This window comes from Tachypleus tridentatus, chromosome 4, assembly GCF_004210375.1.
Source record: "Tachypleus tridentatus isolate NWPU-2018 chromosome 4, ASM421037v1, whole genome shotgun sequence".
NCBI lineage: Eukaryota > Metazoa > Arthropoda > Merostomata > Xiphosura > Limulidae > Tachypleus > Tachypleus tridentatus.
Window position 1 is genome coordinate 10,842,547 of NC_134828.1, and position 19,427 is coordinate 10,861,973.

Sequence of the window (19,427 nt, forward strand, 5' to 3'; positions counted from 1 at the left end):
AGTTCTGTAATGTTGTAACTAGAATGTATTAGAAGTTCTGTAATGTTCTGACTAGAATGTATTAGAAGTTCTGTAATGTTCTGACTAGAATGTATTAGAAGTTCTGTAATGTTATAATTAGAATGTATTAGAAGTTCTGTAATGTTCTAACTAGAATGTATTAGAAGTTTTGTAATGTTATAATTAGAATGTATTAGAAGTTCTGTAATGTTCTAACTAGAATGTATTAGAAGTTTTGTAATGTTATAATTAGAATGTATTAGAAGTTCTGTAATGTTCTAACTAGAATGTATTAGAAGTTCTGTAATGTTCTAACTATTAACTGTAAGAAACTACACCTCAGAAAAAAAAAGTCATTTTAAAATTTAGTAATGATAAAAATGATTTACACAGTGTTCAGGCAAAACTATGAGGAACTCATAAAATAAAACCAAAATGCCCACTAGTTAATATTTTCTACAGTAAAAGCAGTATGGCATAACAGGTGTGGAAATACTAATATAAATTTCCCAATCACTAACCTTTTTGCTCACAACAGAATCATTTTATATTCTAATAACAAATAAATATTCACATCACAGTTCATCACACAATTTAATAAAGTGAAGTACTTTAATAACCTCTGAATTACAAAATGTTATGAATAAACTAAAAAGTGGAAAACCATAAACAGAAAGTCTAAATGACTTGCACACCTGTTTTGTAAACACCAGTTTATATCATTTTCAGCCAGTGTTACATCACTTCAAAATTCTAAAGAACTTATAAAGACTGCACAATGATGCTAGAAATTAAAAATAGATACTAAGTTATACACAGTCAGTTAACAGTTCTGAAACAGTTTTTATAATCTAGTCACACTCATTTATACACAGGACTGCCAACTCCTCCACAAGTAAACACATGAAAGTAACTGACACATATCTGTCAATGTGCCAATAGCTGGAGGATAATATACAGGACTAGAGTTCAGAGAATAAATTTCATCTTAATTCCAATATCCAGATGATGCTGTATGTAACATTTCTAACCTTTTGCTGAGAAGTGATAGAATGGAAAGAAAATAGAAAATGCAGATACAATTTGCTTAGTTATTCAATAAAATAATTCTTAAAATATCTAATAAGAAGGACCTGAGTTAAAGGTACAAAGTCACCATTGTTAAGTATGAAAAGTACAAGCCACAAAGATTTCTGTTTCAATTAACTGAAACATGCCTGTATGAGGTTACATGTATATGACTGCCAACGAAATGTTGATCGATTCCACTGACTTAAAAGACAAAAGGTTTAACACCAGCTAGGAACACAATGTATCTACTAGAGTTAGCAACCCAGTCTAAGTGACACAACCAAAAATAATTATTCTCAAGCCAATGCTTGTGTTTCTCACTGGAGTTAAATCCCAAAATTAGATTTTGATGCTTTCTATATTCAACAAGATGGAGGTTTTCTGCTGCACAGTATGCTCACTAGTGTCATAAGACCCACAAAATTTCATAATCACATAAAACATTAACAGTCCCAGCTTTATACTGCAGATGAAAAAAGAGATACACTAATTTTTTTAAGAAACATAACATAGATATAATAATTTCAAAAATGATATTAGTGTATATTTTTAACTTAGAAAAAACAGATGTGAGAAAAGTAATTCTCTGTGTTATGTTTTATTTTATGAAATTTTTAATTTCTTAACTAGCTTTTGTGTTTGAGTAAATTGTATTTATGATATATATCAAAAAACTTTATATGCAGAAAAACAATTTGGTAAGACTTATTTTCTGGGCTTGGAAACAAGGATGTTTTATAAAATAATTATTTGTGACGAAGAGAGGAAAATATATAATGTTTCAAACATCATCAATGGCAGTTTGTGTGAAAAACAGAAATATTTCACACTATCCCAAGTATGTTGTGTCGTTTTATATATTATTAAATAACACAAGGTTTTAATAGATATTAGGATCAAAACATGTAAAAACTGTTTGTTCAAAATTTAGGTATGAAAATCACCAGTATCCACTTTTTTCTTTCACATTTCGACAATATTTTAAATATAAAAACTATACATACAATTGGCTTAAGCATCCAAACAATTTTTAATTTTCTCTCCGAATCTATATTTACAATATGAGCAACTAATAAAAAAAATCAAGCCTCAATGATTATTTAAGAATTCTATCAAATGAATTGGTAATATTTTTACATACTGGTGGTTATCTTTCTATCCAACTTTAACAATATATACGGCAATTTAAAAGTTTAGAGATACCCATGCACATATCGGCTTCCCACAATGCACCTGACTCCATCATTTCTTATTATCACCATATAAGGGCAAAACCTTCTTAGCAGTAAATCTAAAACGCCATATGAAGCGATATCAAATCTTACACGCGAAACAGTACACAAAGTACCAAATTTCAGCAGGTTTTTACATAACGTATACAAATTGAAACTAATGCTAAAATAAAAATGTTCTATAAAAAGCAATTTGTATTATGTTAATATATATATATATAATAAAATTTACGAAGATATTTAACATGCAAAATTTTACAACTTATTCCTTGACATAAAATGTTACGATATATACTAACCAATGGTCCCTGTTTACGTTCCACTGGATTTTTTCTCAGCCCCGGTGTGCAAGTCGCTCGTAGCTTCTCACGTATCTTCGCGTCTAAAAGCGGTTCAAACAACTTATCGGGGACGGCAGCCATATTGTACGAGTGACCGCCTGCCAAGCGACAGGCCTACAATAAAGTTTATTACATTGACTCTACAGTGATGTACTGTCTCTCGACTTAGCTGTTGTCTTTCTATCTTTTCTTAGGTGAAAAGGTAAAGAGACTGGCTGTGATGACAAATCTAAAAAATACAAGAAAGATGGTTAATAAACAAATATAATGCATTATATCAAGTTTAAAAAACAATCTCTCTTTGGAAATTAAACAGTATACAGATGTCGTTTAATTTGTCTAACCATAAGAGATATTAAGCATTATGAACAGTTGAAAAAAAATATGTAGTTTATATGTTGCGCTAGCAAAGTCGAACTTTACGAATACATATATTAACATCCATACGTTACAATATACCATGCACAACCCTTTTTGGCCTTATCAAAACAATGATAAACCTACCTTTAGGTACTAATGCTTTCTAATCAACTGGGGTTATAAAAATCAAAGTTCACCCCCTAAGTTACTACACACTGACCAAGCAAGCGCACGTCCACCCACGCGAAGTAGACGCGCACTATCCAAACAGTTCGGCCATTCAGCCACATCAGGCTAACAAACAGCCTTGAGACACAAGGGCCGCTTTCTGTCTATAGCTGGGTTTGGTCTGAAAGTAAGGGGAGAGGGTGCACACTTCCTAACCGTTCTCCCATCAAAACGTTGAGAGAGAAGGGTAGGGGGTAAGTTTGTTTGATAAGGTTGACAGGATGTAGTTATAAGAAAACTAGATTGGTTTACTACGCTGTAGTCTAATACACACAAAATAAATGTATGCTTTGTTATTGACGCCCGTATACATAAGTTAGCCGAACCATGTAGAGTGAAATATAAATCCAACTAAAGAACAACATGGCAATACTTATGATTAAATAACAAAATACACGAAGTAACATGAGCTATTGTAACATAGGCGTCACTTAGTGCTCTTTTCCACCAGGCATATTCGATGCATATCATGTTCATTACATTGTGTTGGTTGTAATTCATTTATCACAAAAAAGCTATAATGTTACTTTCGGTGTAACTGTTATTAGAAAAAAAAAAGTTAAAATCGTACAGAAGTATAAAAACATGTTTAACTTCCAAACTATTAGGTAAATCTAACAACCAAAAAACATGTAAATATAAACATAATGAACAGAAAAATAATATTTTGTTGAAAAACTTGAGGTAAATTTGGTACTTAATTTAGCACTTTTGTTTGTTTTGAATTTTATTAGAATTTATACGAAGGCTATCTTCACTAGCCATTCCTAATTTAGAAGTGAATAACAAAACAAAAGACAACTAGTCAGCACCGCCAACACTTGGGTTACTCTCTCACCAACGAATAGTGGGATTGACCGCATATTGACGGGCGAGAATGTTTGGTGGGACGGAGATTTCAACTCGCAACCCTAAGATTGCGAGTTAAGTGTCCTAGCCGCCGGGCCTGTACTTTAGAAAGTACATATATTTTTTCCCTAGTGTGAACTTGGACTTCAGAAGATAATTTTCTGGTTCATTTTGCTGGTACAAGTTGAAATATGGAATTACTTTTCAAAAATACATACTTGTATATGTATGTCAAGAGAAAGGAAACGGTCGAACACACCTGACATTTCCAAACATTTAAGACCTAACACTCGACAAGGGAAGTGTGTATCAAAAGAAATCTCCACAAATATTAACTGTCTTCCACTAACGTCCAAAATAATATTAAAACAAAATTTCTATAGGTTTCAACACAAAACACTTCATTTCACTAATAAATCATTAAAGTGGTTAGGCTTAGCAATCAATAAGTTACTGTCGATTTTAACCGAACCTTGGACATTCCCCCTAAAAAGAACAAACGTAGGAAACTTTCAAACTAAGGAAAGTTAACCCACAGATGAATAATTAATTTTGCGGAGGGACAGTATATTAATTAATCTGTTCTTTCATTAAAACCTTAATACTCACTATATTGCCTTGACCTACTTGGATTTTAAGTTAAATTAGGGTATCTTTAAATACGATATTTCTACCTAAGTCGTATGTTGTCCCTGGCCTGAACACGAAACGACCAAAAACTGAGGTTTGTATAATAGAGTTGATATTATCAATTTCAGGCTTTATCTACTGATGAAACAAGAATTTTCTAACAAGTCCTCCCCCGAAAACGTCCTAAATTAATAAAATATTAATGAAAGAAAAATGCCAGTTTTTCATAATTAAAAAAAAAGGTAATATAAACTCACACAATCTATAGTATCGAGCAGAAGTGTCCTGTGCACATCAGCTCCACCTGGGCCAAATAAAACTTTACGTAGCACGTATCAAGCAAATTACACTTAAATAACTTATCTAAGACTACATCTAAGTGGCGCCAAGTTTAACCATGCAATTGACTAAATTTTTTGTGCAATTTATATATTACATATTTTATAGTTGTCACTAGTATTTGTAAGTTAACAAGTAAGCTGAGAAATAAATGTTTACATTACAATTTACATATTACATATTTTCTAGTTGTCACTAGTATTTGTAAGTTAACAAGTAGACTGAGAAATATTTACATTACAATTTACGACTCCTCTCACTTTCATTAAATCGTCTCGAAGATATATAAATATTAATGTACACGTAGAAAATAAACAAGTGATTAAATATAACGAAGTGTGTATTTTTAAATTTGTGACACTTTATTCATCCTCATTAAATTGTTAAATGTATTGTACTTATCACTGCATGCTCTTGACTATCGTACGTAACCCTTTTTAAATCGATACATTGGACATGAACAAAAAGTCCTTCCATTTCTTCAAAAATTAATCGGGTCCGCTTCGCTTACAAGAACAACCTTTTCATTACGTCACGGAACCTTGCATGCAAAACAGCTGAACTAAAAAAAAATGGGGCACATGTACAAATTCTCACACACGTGCGGCTTTATTAAAGGGTTGTTTACAGATAATATTAAGCACGTTTCTCAGCTATCAATTTCTTCTGATTTTTTTTTTTTTTACACATAAAGATTGCTCCGAATATTTTTTTTCTCCGTGGTAGAATCACTGAGGGGAAAAAATACATGTTCTGCCTGCATTAATATATTCCACAGACGTATTACTTAAAAACAAACTAAAAAAAACACACAAAAAACTGTACAAAAATAGCGAGTTCAAAAGCATCACGTGCTCTGATCTCGAGCAAGTACTTTAAATGATGTGTAAAGTGAAAGTTTAGGAATTTAATGTCATTGGCCTAATGTAAAAAGTTTCATGTCACCCTTAAGCGGATAAAAAAAACAAACTATTTTACGTACAATTTGATGATTAAATTATAGTTTCATTCAAACAGCTCACAAAATTACCCGCAAAAATTCTGCCAAAAATGTCTGTTTTGCGCAAAAGCACACGACAGCTATTTGCGCTAGCCATCCTTCATTTTGCAGTGATCGACCAGAATGAAGTCGGCTTGTCAAAAAACCACTCTCCGCCAACTCTTGGGATACTCTTTTTATCAACAAACAGTCGGACTGACCGTCACATTACACATACTCTGCTGGCTGAAAATATAATCATGTCCGGTGAGAAGGAACTATATTAAGAGCACAGATCAAAATGTTAATAACAGATTTTTGTAAAATTATTAACGAGCTTCATGTCTACAACAACATCAACGAAAGAAACCGTAACTGTAGTGGTGGTTGGAAGAGTACAATTTAAACATTACTGGCGAGATGAGGAGTGGGTGATACAATTGATCAGGTCAGCGATACTAGAATCATTACTGGGTGCAACCAATACATCCTTAAAATTAAACTTTCACCTTTTGTTCACATATCTGAGAGGAAATTAAACGGGATTTGTGTTGATATAATATTAATATTGTAACTACAAAGTTTTATTGTCCTGGTTAGATGTTTACAATAGTTTTTACCAAATAAAACCAGATCTCAGATATATCCATTAACAACAAAAACCTGGGTAAACGAACCGTCACTCGCATCCCCTGACAAAAGCTGTAATATTGTTAGTGTTATACAAATAAAGATAGAATACAGTCCAGGATTCACAAATAATAAAAAGAAGAAGTTGGAAACAAAAACAGTTAATATATTAAACTACATATAGTTTTTAAACACCAACCAAACATTAACACTTGGTTGATAAGGTTTATTTACACATACCATACCACAAGAATTTGTTAGTATTGCAACTGTTTAAGAATGTTTTTAAATTTTTAAGGCAGTGATTTCAACAACCAAAAACATTATAAACAAGTAGCTGTTCTTTCTACCTTTCTTAAATCTGTTCCATATACATTGGGAGTGAAAATACATCAATTATTAATATTTTTATAAAACTATTTTGTCTAAATTATCTGTTTACCCTGTTATTCAAAGTTCTAAAATTATCAAATAACAGCTCTTGTACAATACTTAATACAGTCTTTAAAATTAAAATAAACAATAAATGTTTTTTGACGTGACGAGAAATTTACATCACCGTATTTCATTTACGTGATGTCCATTTGAAATATACCTAAAATTTCACGTAAACCTGCTTAGGACTTGAAGATGCACGATAATATGGCCACTGCACATTAAAAGATTAAAGTAGATTTTCTATTCAAACACCAATCATGTATTAAAAACTGGCTAAAAAACTGAGCAGAAATTGAACGTGATTAGCGCTGTAACAATAATAATATTTATAAATAAAAAGTCTGGTAAGATGGGGTTAGTATTTAAAACAATTATTATTGGTATTACTATTTAAATAAAACAAGAAGTTTTAGCCATAGCCTTAAGTCTTGTCAGAAGAGTCCTGTTTCTATTAATTGAATCATGTATATGTTACTTGTGATGATAAAATGGACAGAAACGTTTCATGGTTAAACATCAAACCTTAGTTTTTACTAATTGCATCATTTCAATGTTTTAGGGTGATGGAAAGGTAGGGATGTGTCCTGATGGTGGTGACACCTAAGTACAAGAAAACATACAAGTAACGCATCCCCCCGTCCTTGCTCTCAAGAGACGGCACTGATAATATACACTGCATGCTGTGTTAGAGAATCAACCTTTGAAGCCATATACTATGATTAGAATGTGATCTACAGTAGCTTACTATCAAGCTGCAGTGTAGTAACATAGCACAATGTTGTTTTGGTCTCAACAAAAAGGTTTCTTTTGTTTAAACAGAGAAATACATAACAACCCCTATACTACAATGGGTCAGAAAAAAACATTTCTGGGTATTAATGTTACTGGAGATAACACTAATACAGACCACTAACACTTTATATAACACTAATACAGACCACTAACACTTTATATAACACTAATACAGGCCACTAACACTTTATATAACACTAATACAGGCCACTAACACTTTATATAACACTAATACAGACCACTAACACTTTATATAACACTAATACAGGCCACTAACACTTTATATAACACTAATACAGGCCACTAACACTTTATATAACACTAATACAGGCCACTAACACTTTATATAACACTAATACAGGCCACTAACACTTTATATAACACTAATACAGACCACTAACACTTTATATAACACTAATACAGACCACTAACACTTTATATAACACTAATACAGGCCACTAACACTTTATATAACACTAATACAGGCCACTAACACTTATATATAACACTAATACAGGCCACTAACACTTTATATAACACTAATACAGACCACTAACACTTTATATAACACTAATACAGACCACTAACACTTTATATAACACTAATACAGGCCACTAACACTTTATATAACACTAATACAGACCACTAACACTTTCATAAACTTGGTGTTGTGTAGCTTTAAGCTCTTCATTTCCACATATTTTGCTCCTTTAAAATTTTGAGACCTGACTAACAATTCCAAATGCACAACATTTTCCCAAGTATCAAGTTTATGTTTTATAGGTATAATTATTTCCTTCTGCCTGGCTGCTCTATTAAAACACAACTTTGGGGCACATTATCACTCATGTTTTATTCTTACATATAACACGTCTTTCCGTTATTTGTGACAGATAACAAAAATGTAAGAGATTCCTCACAGCCACTGAAACCACTTTCCTACCCATTTAATTTCCTTTGTGATGTAGCGTACCATTTTGTGCCTTTAACGATCTACTATTTTACGAGCATTCCTTGCAGAACTTGTTACAACCTCTCATTACTTGTACTGGCTTTGCAAGTTTTTAAAATACATCACAAATGTTATACATTACAGTATTGGAAATAAATAATTACAGAAAGCACCCTGTTATGTAAAAGTTATTGTTGGACATACAGAGTATAATATGTTACAACGTTTCATTAGGTTAATCTGACATCATCAACTACAAGAAGTGAATTCCTGTTGTACATATTGTGAAAAACTTCCAGATGGTTACATTGGTATTTCATTGGTTAACAAGATGTACATGTTGTGAAAAACCTCCAGATGGATACATTGGTATTTCATTGGTTAACAAGATGTACATATTGTGAAAAACCTCCAGATGGTTACATTGGCATTTCATTGGTTAACAAGATGTACATATTGTGAAAAACCTCCAGATGGTTACATTGGTATTTCACTGGTTAACAAGATGTACATATTGTGAAAAACCTCCAGATGGTTACATTGGTATTTCACTGGTTAACAAGATGTACATATTGTGAAAAACCTCCAGATGGTTACATTGGTATTTCACTGGTTAACAAGATGTACATATTGTGAAAAACTTCCAGATGGTTACATTGGTATTTCACTGGTTAACAAGATGTACATATTGTGAAAAACCTCCAGATGGTTACATTGGTATTTCACTGGTTAACAAGATGTACATATTGTGAAAACCTCCAGATGGTTACATTGGTATTTCACTGGTTAACAAGATGTACATATTGTGAAAAACTTCCAGATGGTTACATTGGTATTTCATTGGTTAACAAGATGTACATATTGTGAAAAACCTCCAGATGGATACATTGGTATTTCATTGGTTAACAAGATGTACATATTGTGAAAAACCTCCAGATGGTTACATTGGTATTTCACTGGTTAACAAGATGTACATATTGTGAAAAACTTCCAGATGGTTACATTGGTATTTCACTGGTTAACAAGATGTACATATTGTGAAAAACCTCCAGATGGTTACATTGGTATTTCACTGGTTAACAAGATGTACATATTGTGAAAAACCTCCAGATGGTTACATTGGTATTTCACTGGTTAACAAGATGTACATATTGTGAAAAACCTCCAGATGGTTACATTGGTATTTCACTGGTTAACAAGATGTACATATTGTGAAAAACTTCCAGATGGTTACATTGGTATTTCATTGGTTAACAAGATGTACATATTGTGAAAAAACCTCCAGATGGATACATTGGTATTTCATTGGTTAACAAGATGTACATATTGTGAAAAACCTCCAGATGGTTACATTGGTATTTCATTGGTTAACATGATGTACATATTGTGAAAAACTTCCAGATGGATACATTGGTATTTCATTGGTTAACAAGATGTACATATTGTGAAAAACCTCCAGATGGTTACATTGGTATTTCACTGGTTAACAAGATGTACATATTGTGAAAAACTTCCAGATGGTTACATTGGTATTTCACTGGTTAACAAGATGTACATATTGTGAAAACCTCCAGATGGTTACATTGGTATTTCACTGGTTAACAAGATGTACATATTGTGAAAAACCTCCAGATGGTTACATTGGTATTTCACTGGTTAACAAGATGTACATATTGTGAAAAACTTCCAGATGGTTACATTGGTATTTCATTGGTTAACAAGATGTACATATTGTGAAAAACCTCCAGATGGATACATTGGTATTTCATTGGTTAACAAGATGTACATATTGTGAAAAACCTCCAGATGGTTACATTGGTATTTCACTGGTTAACAAGATGTACATATTGTGAAAACTTCCAGATGGTTACATTGGTATTTCACTGGTTAACAAGATGTACATATTGTGAAAAACCTCCAGATGGTTACATTGGTATTTCACTGGTTAACAAGATGTACATATTGTGAAAAACCTCCAGATGGTTACATTGGTATTTCACTGGTTAACAAGATGTACATATTGTGAAAACCTCCAGATGGTTACATTGGTATTTCACTGGTTAACAAGATGTACATATTGTGAAAAACTTCCAGATGGTTACATTGGTATTTCATTGGTTAACAAGATGTACATATTGTGAAAAACCTCCAGATGGATACATTGGTATTTCATTGGTTAACAAGATGTACATATTGTGAAAAACCTCCAGATGGTTACATTGGTATTTCATTGGTTAACATGATGTACATATTGTGAAAAACTTCCAGATGGATACATTGGTATTTCATTGGTTAACAAGATGTACATATTGTGAAAAACCTCCAGATGGTTACATTGGTATTTCATTGGTTAACAAGACTATAGAACAATAAATACATCTTATACATATTCAAAGAATTGTCATTCGTTTCAAACTGTTGCAAATCTCAAATTCAAACACTTAAAAAATGCTGCAAGTTTCATAAATTAAACCCACTTAAAAAACTTAGTAAATCTCATGTCTCCAACACTTGAACACTATCATGAATCAAATACTTAAACAATGTTGTGAGTCACTGGCCTCAATAACTTTAAAACATTTATGCATTATTTCACTAAATTAAAAAAAAATATATTCTCCATCTCTATACAATAACTTTGTGCTGTCTCTACCGAATAACCTGTGTAATCAAAATATTTAAATAATTAAACACAATTGATTTAAATTTACTGAAATTATGGAAGCAATTGGGAGTCAGTGCATTTTAAGTCACTGCTGAATAAAAGCAACACGGTGTGGGGTGGTCAAGAGGGAAGTAATTGTTTCTAGCATTTTGTTTGTTAAACAAGTTTCCTTCATAAATTCCACATCCATGCATATATATATCTTTATATATTAAAGCCTATTTCCACCTGCAAGGTAACAGTATAGTTTCTTGTGTTTGGATCAGTTTACATTATTTTATTTTTTATACTCTAGTCCTCAGACAAAGAAAAGCTATGTTTTCATTGAATAATTAAGCACTTCCTATTAATAAACTCATTTGTGAACTTTCAAAAGGATGACTATTTACCCTTGAAAAAGAAGATAACCTTTGTCTTTCAGAAAACCTCTCAGATTATAAGACTAACTAAACCAGTAGACTATACAATAGGCTAGTTGTTTCATTAAGAAAGTCAGGTATTATTTATAAAAACATAATTCTTACATTACAATGTATTTTTAAGTATATCGCCTCCCAAAAATTATATCATTTGCAACAACAGGTGTCTTAAGTTTCTCATTCTCTGATATCACATCCTTTATCAAACATCAAAGACAGACACCTTTTAACTTTCATTCTCTGACACCACACCCATTATCAAACATTAAAGACAGACACCTTTGAAGTTTTTCATTCTCTAACACTACACCCATTATGAAACATCAAAGACAGACACCTTTGAAGTTTTTCATTCTCTAACAATGCACCTATTATGAAACATCAAAGACAGACACCTTTGAAGTTTTTCATTCTCTAACACTACACCTATTATGAAACATTAAAGACAGACACCTTTGAAGTTTTTCATTCTCTGATGCCACACCCATTATGAAACATCAAAGCTATTTATGCAGTAAATACAAATACTGAGATGCATGTACAAGTTTAAAGTTGATAAGTACAAAAACACTTCCTATATGATAAATTAGAAACTATACAAATCATGTGCATTAATAAAGAAAAAGATATTAACAAACATACAAGATTCTGTGACTATGACAGTTAATTCTGTTCTATGGTCAACTTGTACTTATCTAGAAACATCAAACATATCACAATATACAGTATGTTTGGCATTAGTTATTCCTGTCAGTAACTTTAAAAAATTAACAAGGTCTTGAATTACAGATTAGAAAGAACTTCCTTTTTGAATTTCAGACTAGGTTTTATCAGTTGTGCAGAGTAAAATGTTTATTTTGTTACAAAATTTCACCAGGTTTACCTGGTATCAGCAGGTGGATTACAAGACCTGAGGCTAACAAAATTTTATTTAATTAGAAGAGTGACGTTATCCATCATGATACACAAAACACGTGATTCATCAGTTGTATAATTAATAAAGTATCAAGTACATAAAAGTAGAGCTTTATGGTTCTATCTTTACATTTTATATAAATTTTTAGATAAATTTTTCTACTCATTTTTGGGACATTTAAAATTTCTATTCGATATTTTTTAATCTGTCTAGAAAAGTTCATTCTTTTTACACTTTAAAGTAAAAATACCTGTTAATAAAAAATACAATAACACTTCTCTTAATAAATATAATGGTTTTAATTTGTCTATTTTAATTACTCTGTGTTTTGTATATAAAACAAGTTTTCCTACCTAGACTGTGGCTATAAAGTTTTATCTTTATATATGACAGTTCATTAATAAATATATTATTAATTACACAACTACTGATTATACTGTTATTGTTAGAAGTACTCATACAATCCACTTATTTTAAATTTGTTAGCTTCAGATTTTTACCTCACCTGAAAATGTCAGGTGAACCTGTTGGGACAGAAATAATGAAATAAAATTACATTTACTTGAAGAAAAGCTATTATGAAGATTACATTCCCCCATGTAATGTTGTATTTCCTCACAAATTGTTTTTTTTTTATTTAATCCATGTCCACTTTTGTTGGTCATAACTAAAGTAGTATGGACGGACCATACATTTCCGATTGGGAAATCCAACTAAAGTAATGGAATTCTTCATGCAAAATTCCTTGGGAATGTAATATTTTGATCCTTGATCAAATGAATCCTTGTAGCAAAATAAATAGGTTTTACTGTAAAACTGTTTAAAACCTAACTGCTTCACTGATACATTACGATTGATCTTTTTGTTCAATTATCACATAAAATTACAGTAAAAATCTCAAAAAGAAAAATTATTGAAATGAATTTCTTGCTTTTATTCTCATTAAGAAATCTTCAAGTCCTTCCATTTTTTTATTACCTATAAAAGTGTATAATTAGGGCTCCTAATCAGAAGATTTTGTAGAAAAATGTTTAGTGTATCATCAGAACAAGGTTAAACCATATACAGCTTCATTTTGGTCAAATATATATAAAAATGAAGTTTCAAAGAGCAGCGTAAGATAATGGAAAAGTAATAGATATAAATTCTTAAAGTCTGAATTACTTTATATGTGTACTGTTCATTCAATTCTGAAAATGACAATTTTTCCATTAAAATACACCTTGTATGAAGTAATACATTCAGTTATATTCCACTAAAATATTTTAGTTTTTCAACAACTGTTAAACATACAGCACACCAAAATTGGGTCCACGAAAAAACTCCCAGACATTTTACTGCAAATATATATTTGTTTGGCAATACATGCACTTAAGCGTAATAAATATGGACTTTACATCCCAATGTTTTGTTTATACATTCTCACCATAATACATTTAATTTCAAATTAACACATACATTGGAAAATCACATTTAAACTTAGCTTATATATAACATGATAAAAACTTTAACTGAAAAAAAAAGATACTTCTTTATTGATTGTTCAAGTTAACTTTTTTTTGTACTGGATCTATTCACCAGTTAAAAAAATTAAAGACATCTTTGGAAAAAATATGAAAACACCTGTCAAAAAAAAAACAATGTGATTTTGGGTCACCATAATCCCTTGCCTATGTTACAAAATAACAGAATGTTAGAAGATTTTGAGAGAAGTGTTACACTATTTAACCCAAAGACCAACACCAACTTGATTACAATACTTCATCCATCAACTTTTGACCACATTGTGACTTCAAAGAACCCTCTCATTACTGGAACCACTAATTAATGTGAAATGTTTCTAGATTAAATTTTTTTATTTTGAACTGAACCAACTTGTTAGTTTGGAAAATATCTTTATTAAACCATTAAACCTTGAGTTTTACCATTTTGTGTTTTCTAAAGGATAAGGTTCTCTATGATAGGAAAACCCTTTCTTAACTTATGAATTTTTCACTCATACAATACTCCTTCAATATAAGACTTGGATTATAGAGGGAAAACATAAAATGTCTGAAATACTGAACAAAGCTTCAACTGAATGAATATTTTCTTTAATTAAATGTGGAGAGAAACCTTTCCTCAAGATGTTTTATAAAACTTGGGAAGTGAAACTCTTAAATACAATGAGATTTTATCCTAAAACTTTGATCCCACTGTTCCATGGACACATCCAGGTTAAAAAAATAAGTAACATATGAGGCTAATTAGGAAAAGTAGCATCCCAGCAACACACATTTCTTTGAATATTTTGGAAGTTACACATACAATCCTCAGAAAGTACAAATTTACATGATACATATATATGTACTGTAAAGTAATAAAAAGAACACAAGTTAGAAAGACTTAATTTATAAAACTCCCAAAACCAAAATATAAAATTGAAAACAGGAATAAAAATCTTCTTTAATGTCCTAGTTAATGGTCCAACTAACCAGTCTAACACATCACTATATAAAAATATACATTCCTTTAACAACTGATTTGCCAGCTTTCTACCAAACTATGTCAAAGTTAATATGTACTAAATCTCCTTAACAAAGCTTATATGTTCAAGCTGTTTGACAATTCATTTTGAAACACAATTTCCATAAATCACTATTTTGATCACCTCTCACAAAACTTGATGCATAAGTTTTTAACAAACAAGGCATCAAACACTTGCAAAGTTTCCATACTTCTTGTGATTTCTTTAAAGACTACTTTTAATTAAAAGTTAAACTGCAGTATTCAGACCATTCTTTCAGACTAGAAACTTTATTAAAGTTAAGGAGATCCACCTTCCCCTATGGGATGACAGAATGTCTAGAAATTCATGTGGCAACAGTAAACTATACTAACTAACAATAAACAATGTGATTACAAACATATGAGAGTTTCAAGTTGAACCAACTGCCCACTTTAAACCCTTATGATTCTGTTATACATATACATCATAAATTAAACTGCCCTCTCTCTTCACGCAATTTCCATATTTTAAAGTATCACTGACCATTAAAAGGCACATTCAAATATTTCAAAATTCATATTTCTCAATTTAGCCTACATCAAAGGTTTAACCTTCTTTTCAACATAATTCATTTTTGTCTTAACAGCTATCTTTTCAATGGAGTTCCCAGTTTATTAGCATAATAATTTCATTAAAGCCAATATCAACATGAAATTTAGCATATTTGTAGATATCACACTCTTTCATAGGTCAAAGTTTTCTAACTCTTTATCAATTGTCTTGTTATGAGTCTAATTACTATGACTGAAGGTGTTAATTATATTAATTGCCCTAGTTCATTAACATTGTAGAAAGTTTGCAGAATGTTTAATTCACTCTATGAGGATATAACATCAAGTTATATGTTTTTATCACTGCTAAGTTGTGGTATTAAAACAGTTTACGTCATGTATTTCTTTATCTCTGTCATATTAACTATGCATATGACATACATTACTTAAAGTGTACTTTTAGAGATTGCAACAATATATTACGTTGTCCAGAAATAAATGTTATTTGTGAACAGCAAAAGTTTAAACCAGTGTTGTAAAACACGCTTTAATCAAAGTAAACAACATTTGTTTCAAACAAAAGTATAAACCAGTGTTGTAAAACATGCTTTAATCAAAGTAAACAACATTTGTTTCAAACAAAAGTATAAACCAGTGTTGTAAAACATGCTTTAATCAAAGTAAACAACATTTGTTTCAAACAAAAGTATAAACCAGTGTTGTAAAACATGCTTTAATCAAAGTAAACAACATTTGTTTCAAACAAAAGTTTAAACCAGTGTTGTAAAACATGCTTTAATCAAAGTAAACAACATTTGTTTCAAACAAAAGTTTAAACCAGTGTTGTAAAACATGCTTTAATCAAAGTAAACAACATTTGTTTCAAACAAAAGTATAAACCAGTGTTGTAAAACATGCTTTAATCAAAGTAAACAACATTTGTTTCAAACAAAAGTTTAAACCAGTGTTGTAAAACATGCTTTAATCAAAGTAAACAACATTTGTTTCAAACAAAAGTATAAACCAGTGTTGTAAAACATGCTTTAATCAAAGTAAACAACAGTTGTTTCAAACAAAAGTTTAAACCAGTGTTGTAAAACATGCTTTAATCAAAGTAAACAACATTTGTTTCAAACAAAAGTATAAACCAGTGTTGTAAAACATGCTTCAATCAAAGTAAACAACATTTGTTTCAAACAAAAGTTTAAACCAGTGTTGTAAAACATGCTTCAATCAAAGTAAACAACAATTGTTTCAAACAAAAGTATAAACCACTGTTGTAAAACATGCTTCAATCAAAGTAAACAACAATTGTTTCAAACAAAAGTATAAACCAGTGTTGTAAAACATGCTTTAATCAAAGTAAACAACATTTGTTTCAACACGTTTTCAATGTGTAACGACGCTATTTATGACCTTGTTGTGGAATTCAGTTTCAATGGTCAATGAATTCTCTCAAAGCTTTTTCTGCAGGTGCTTAATTTTGAAAGCTTTTTGTTCAAAAAGATATCAAAGTGCTTAAAAAAAGTGAAAATCTGTTGGGGAAAGGTCTGGGGAATACTATGGATGATCCAGAACCTCGATTCCCAATTCATTCAGTTTTTGGAGTGTGATTACTGACAGGACTCATAACACCGATTTTGTTGATCTGCAGTCAGTTCATATAGAACTCACTCATCCAACTTTTTAGTCTTTCCAATCACACTCGGGTGGTGGGTTTGTTTTGTTTTTTTAATTTTGCACAAAGCTACACGAGAGCTATCTGCACTAGCCGTCCCTAATTTAGCAGTGTAAACCAAGAGGGAAGGCAGCTAGTCATCACCACCCACTGCCAACCCTTGGGCTACTCTTCTGCCAAAAAATTGTGGGATTGACCATCACATTATAATGCCCCCATGGCTGAAAGGGGGAGCAGATTTGGTGCAACAGGAATTTAAACCCGCTACCCTCAGATTATGAGTCGAACACAGGTGGTTAGCAATGCTTGAGTTGCTTGTGCCTAGCTTTTTTGCAAGCTCACATACTGTTGTGCAAGGGTCTGTCTCAACTGCTTCCCTTAATGTGTTTTCATCAAAGCATGGCTTCCTTCCTTGATCTTCATGGTTTTCAAGACTTTCATCTATATATCAAAACCTTTGGAACCAATGTTGAACTGTATATTCAGTAACAAATCCATGGCTGAATGCCTGGTTGATGTTCCGTGTAGTTTTGATAGCTTTTTGTCCAAGTTTGAAGCTGAAGTGGAAAATCAGATGAAAATCCTTCTTGTCTACGCTGCCTTGGAGGTTGCAAAACTTACTCTGAGTAGAGTTGAAACAGCAGACAATTAAGACACCTTGTAAGCAACAAACATTGGATTAAACCAACCAACCCAATGATAAGTTACTCAATATTCAGCTTCTAAATGTCACTGTGAGAATTCAGACATATATTTCTGGACAACCTAATACTTTTGTGCTCAACTTGAAGGTTATAAGTGCTTAACAGTATTTATTCAGTTTTCAGATGTTATAATTTTCCTAAATAAAAATACATTTCAAATAGGTACTTCTCTCCTCTCACAAGATTATCTTGAATCCCACATTGAAAAAGAGGAGGGACCAGAGAGAGGGAAGCACATCTGTATACCTCAGAAGTGTCCTGAAGACTACCCCAAAATGAAAGAAACAGACCAGATAATCCTAGGAGGAGCACTGTATGACGTCTGAGCCAAGTATCTCTTCATCAGTAACAATAACAACATGATCAGGAGAACAAGAGTCATGGGGAAACTTAATATTTGACTCCAGGAACTCACAGGTTAGACACTAATGTCAGGGATCTGGGAATATGCCATGTCCAAGGCACGTCTATTGGATATACTCAACCCATACGACCAGGAACCAGCCCCAAGCAACTGCAGGCCATTAAGAACCTCATCATCAAATGACAGAAAACCAAGCACAGAAGCAGAAAGTGGTCATGTAGATCTTGTGCATTTTACAACACAGAAAACAAGTGGAGAGGGGAATATGGACAATCCAGAACCTGTTTGAGGACTTGTGATAGGCTTACTTGATTTCCAAAACCTCACTCACCAGGTACTTACATACCCATTAGGAGGGGCACCCAATTTGAGGGGGAAACTGTATTTGGGTGTCTCAACTTGAAAATAAATTATCTTAAGGATTTTGTAACTCCCTCCACACCAGCACAAAACCACTGACCTACTCTGAACTGAATGGTTACGAACATCATTATGGAACTCATCCAGCAGATTGCCTCCATGGTCAACCACTCCAGCAGCTTGGAAATGGTGAGTGATAAGGACTCCTGTACTCCAGTGGAAGAAAGGAGAAGAGTATGGTGGAAGGATTGCAATGCTCCAGAGAATGCCAAGGGTGATCACAAAACCCTATTTTTATAAAAGCAGATTAAACCAATTTATTCAATATAGGCATGGCAGGGATGGGCAACAATCCCTTTCTACTTTATCCATGCCATCCATTGTTAGTATGGTCCAGGATGGGCATGTTACAGCATAATTATCACAAGAAATCTACACTCT

At 31.9% G+C, this 19,427-nt stretch overlaps 1 protein-coding gene across 2 annotated transcripts in view; it reads right to left on the bottom strand.

Annotated features, from left to right (window-relative positions):
* Positions 1–19,427, bottom strand: part of LOC143248561 (uncharacterized) — a 46,289-nt gene that overhangs the window by 15,262 nt on the left and 11,600 nt on the right. Inside the window, exons 1-2 of one of the 2 annotated variants that reach the window (XM_076497001.1) lie at positions 3,149–3,289; positions 2,603–2,873 (exon numbers count right to left, since the gene is read on the bottom strand). In XM_076497001.1, coding sequence (XP_076353116.1) covers positions 2,603–2,725 — 123 coding nt within the window. In that variant the 5' untranslated portion in view covers positions 2,726–2,873; positions 3,149–3,289. Of the gene's footprint in view, positions 1–2,602; positions 2,874–3,148; positions 3,290–19,427 lie in introns of those variants that run through there. The other variant, XM_076497002.1, reaches the window with a different exon arrangement.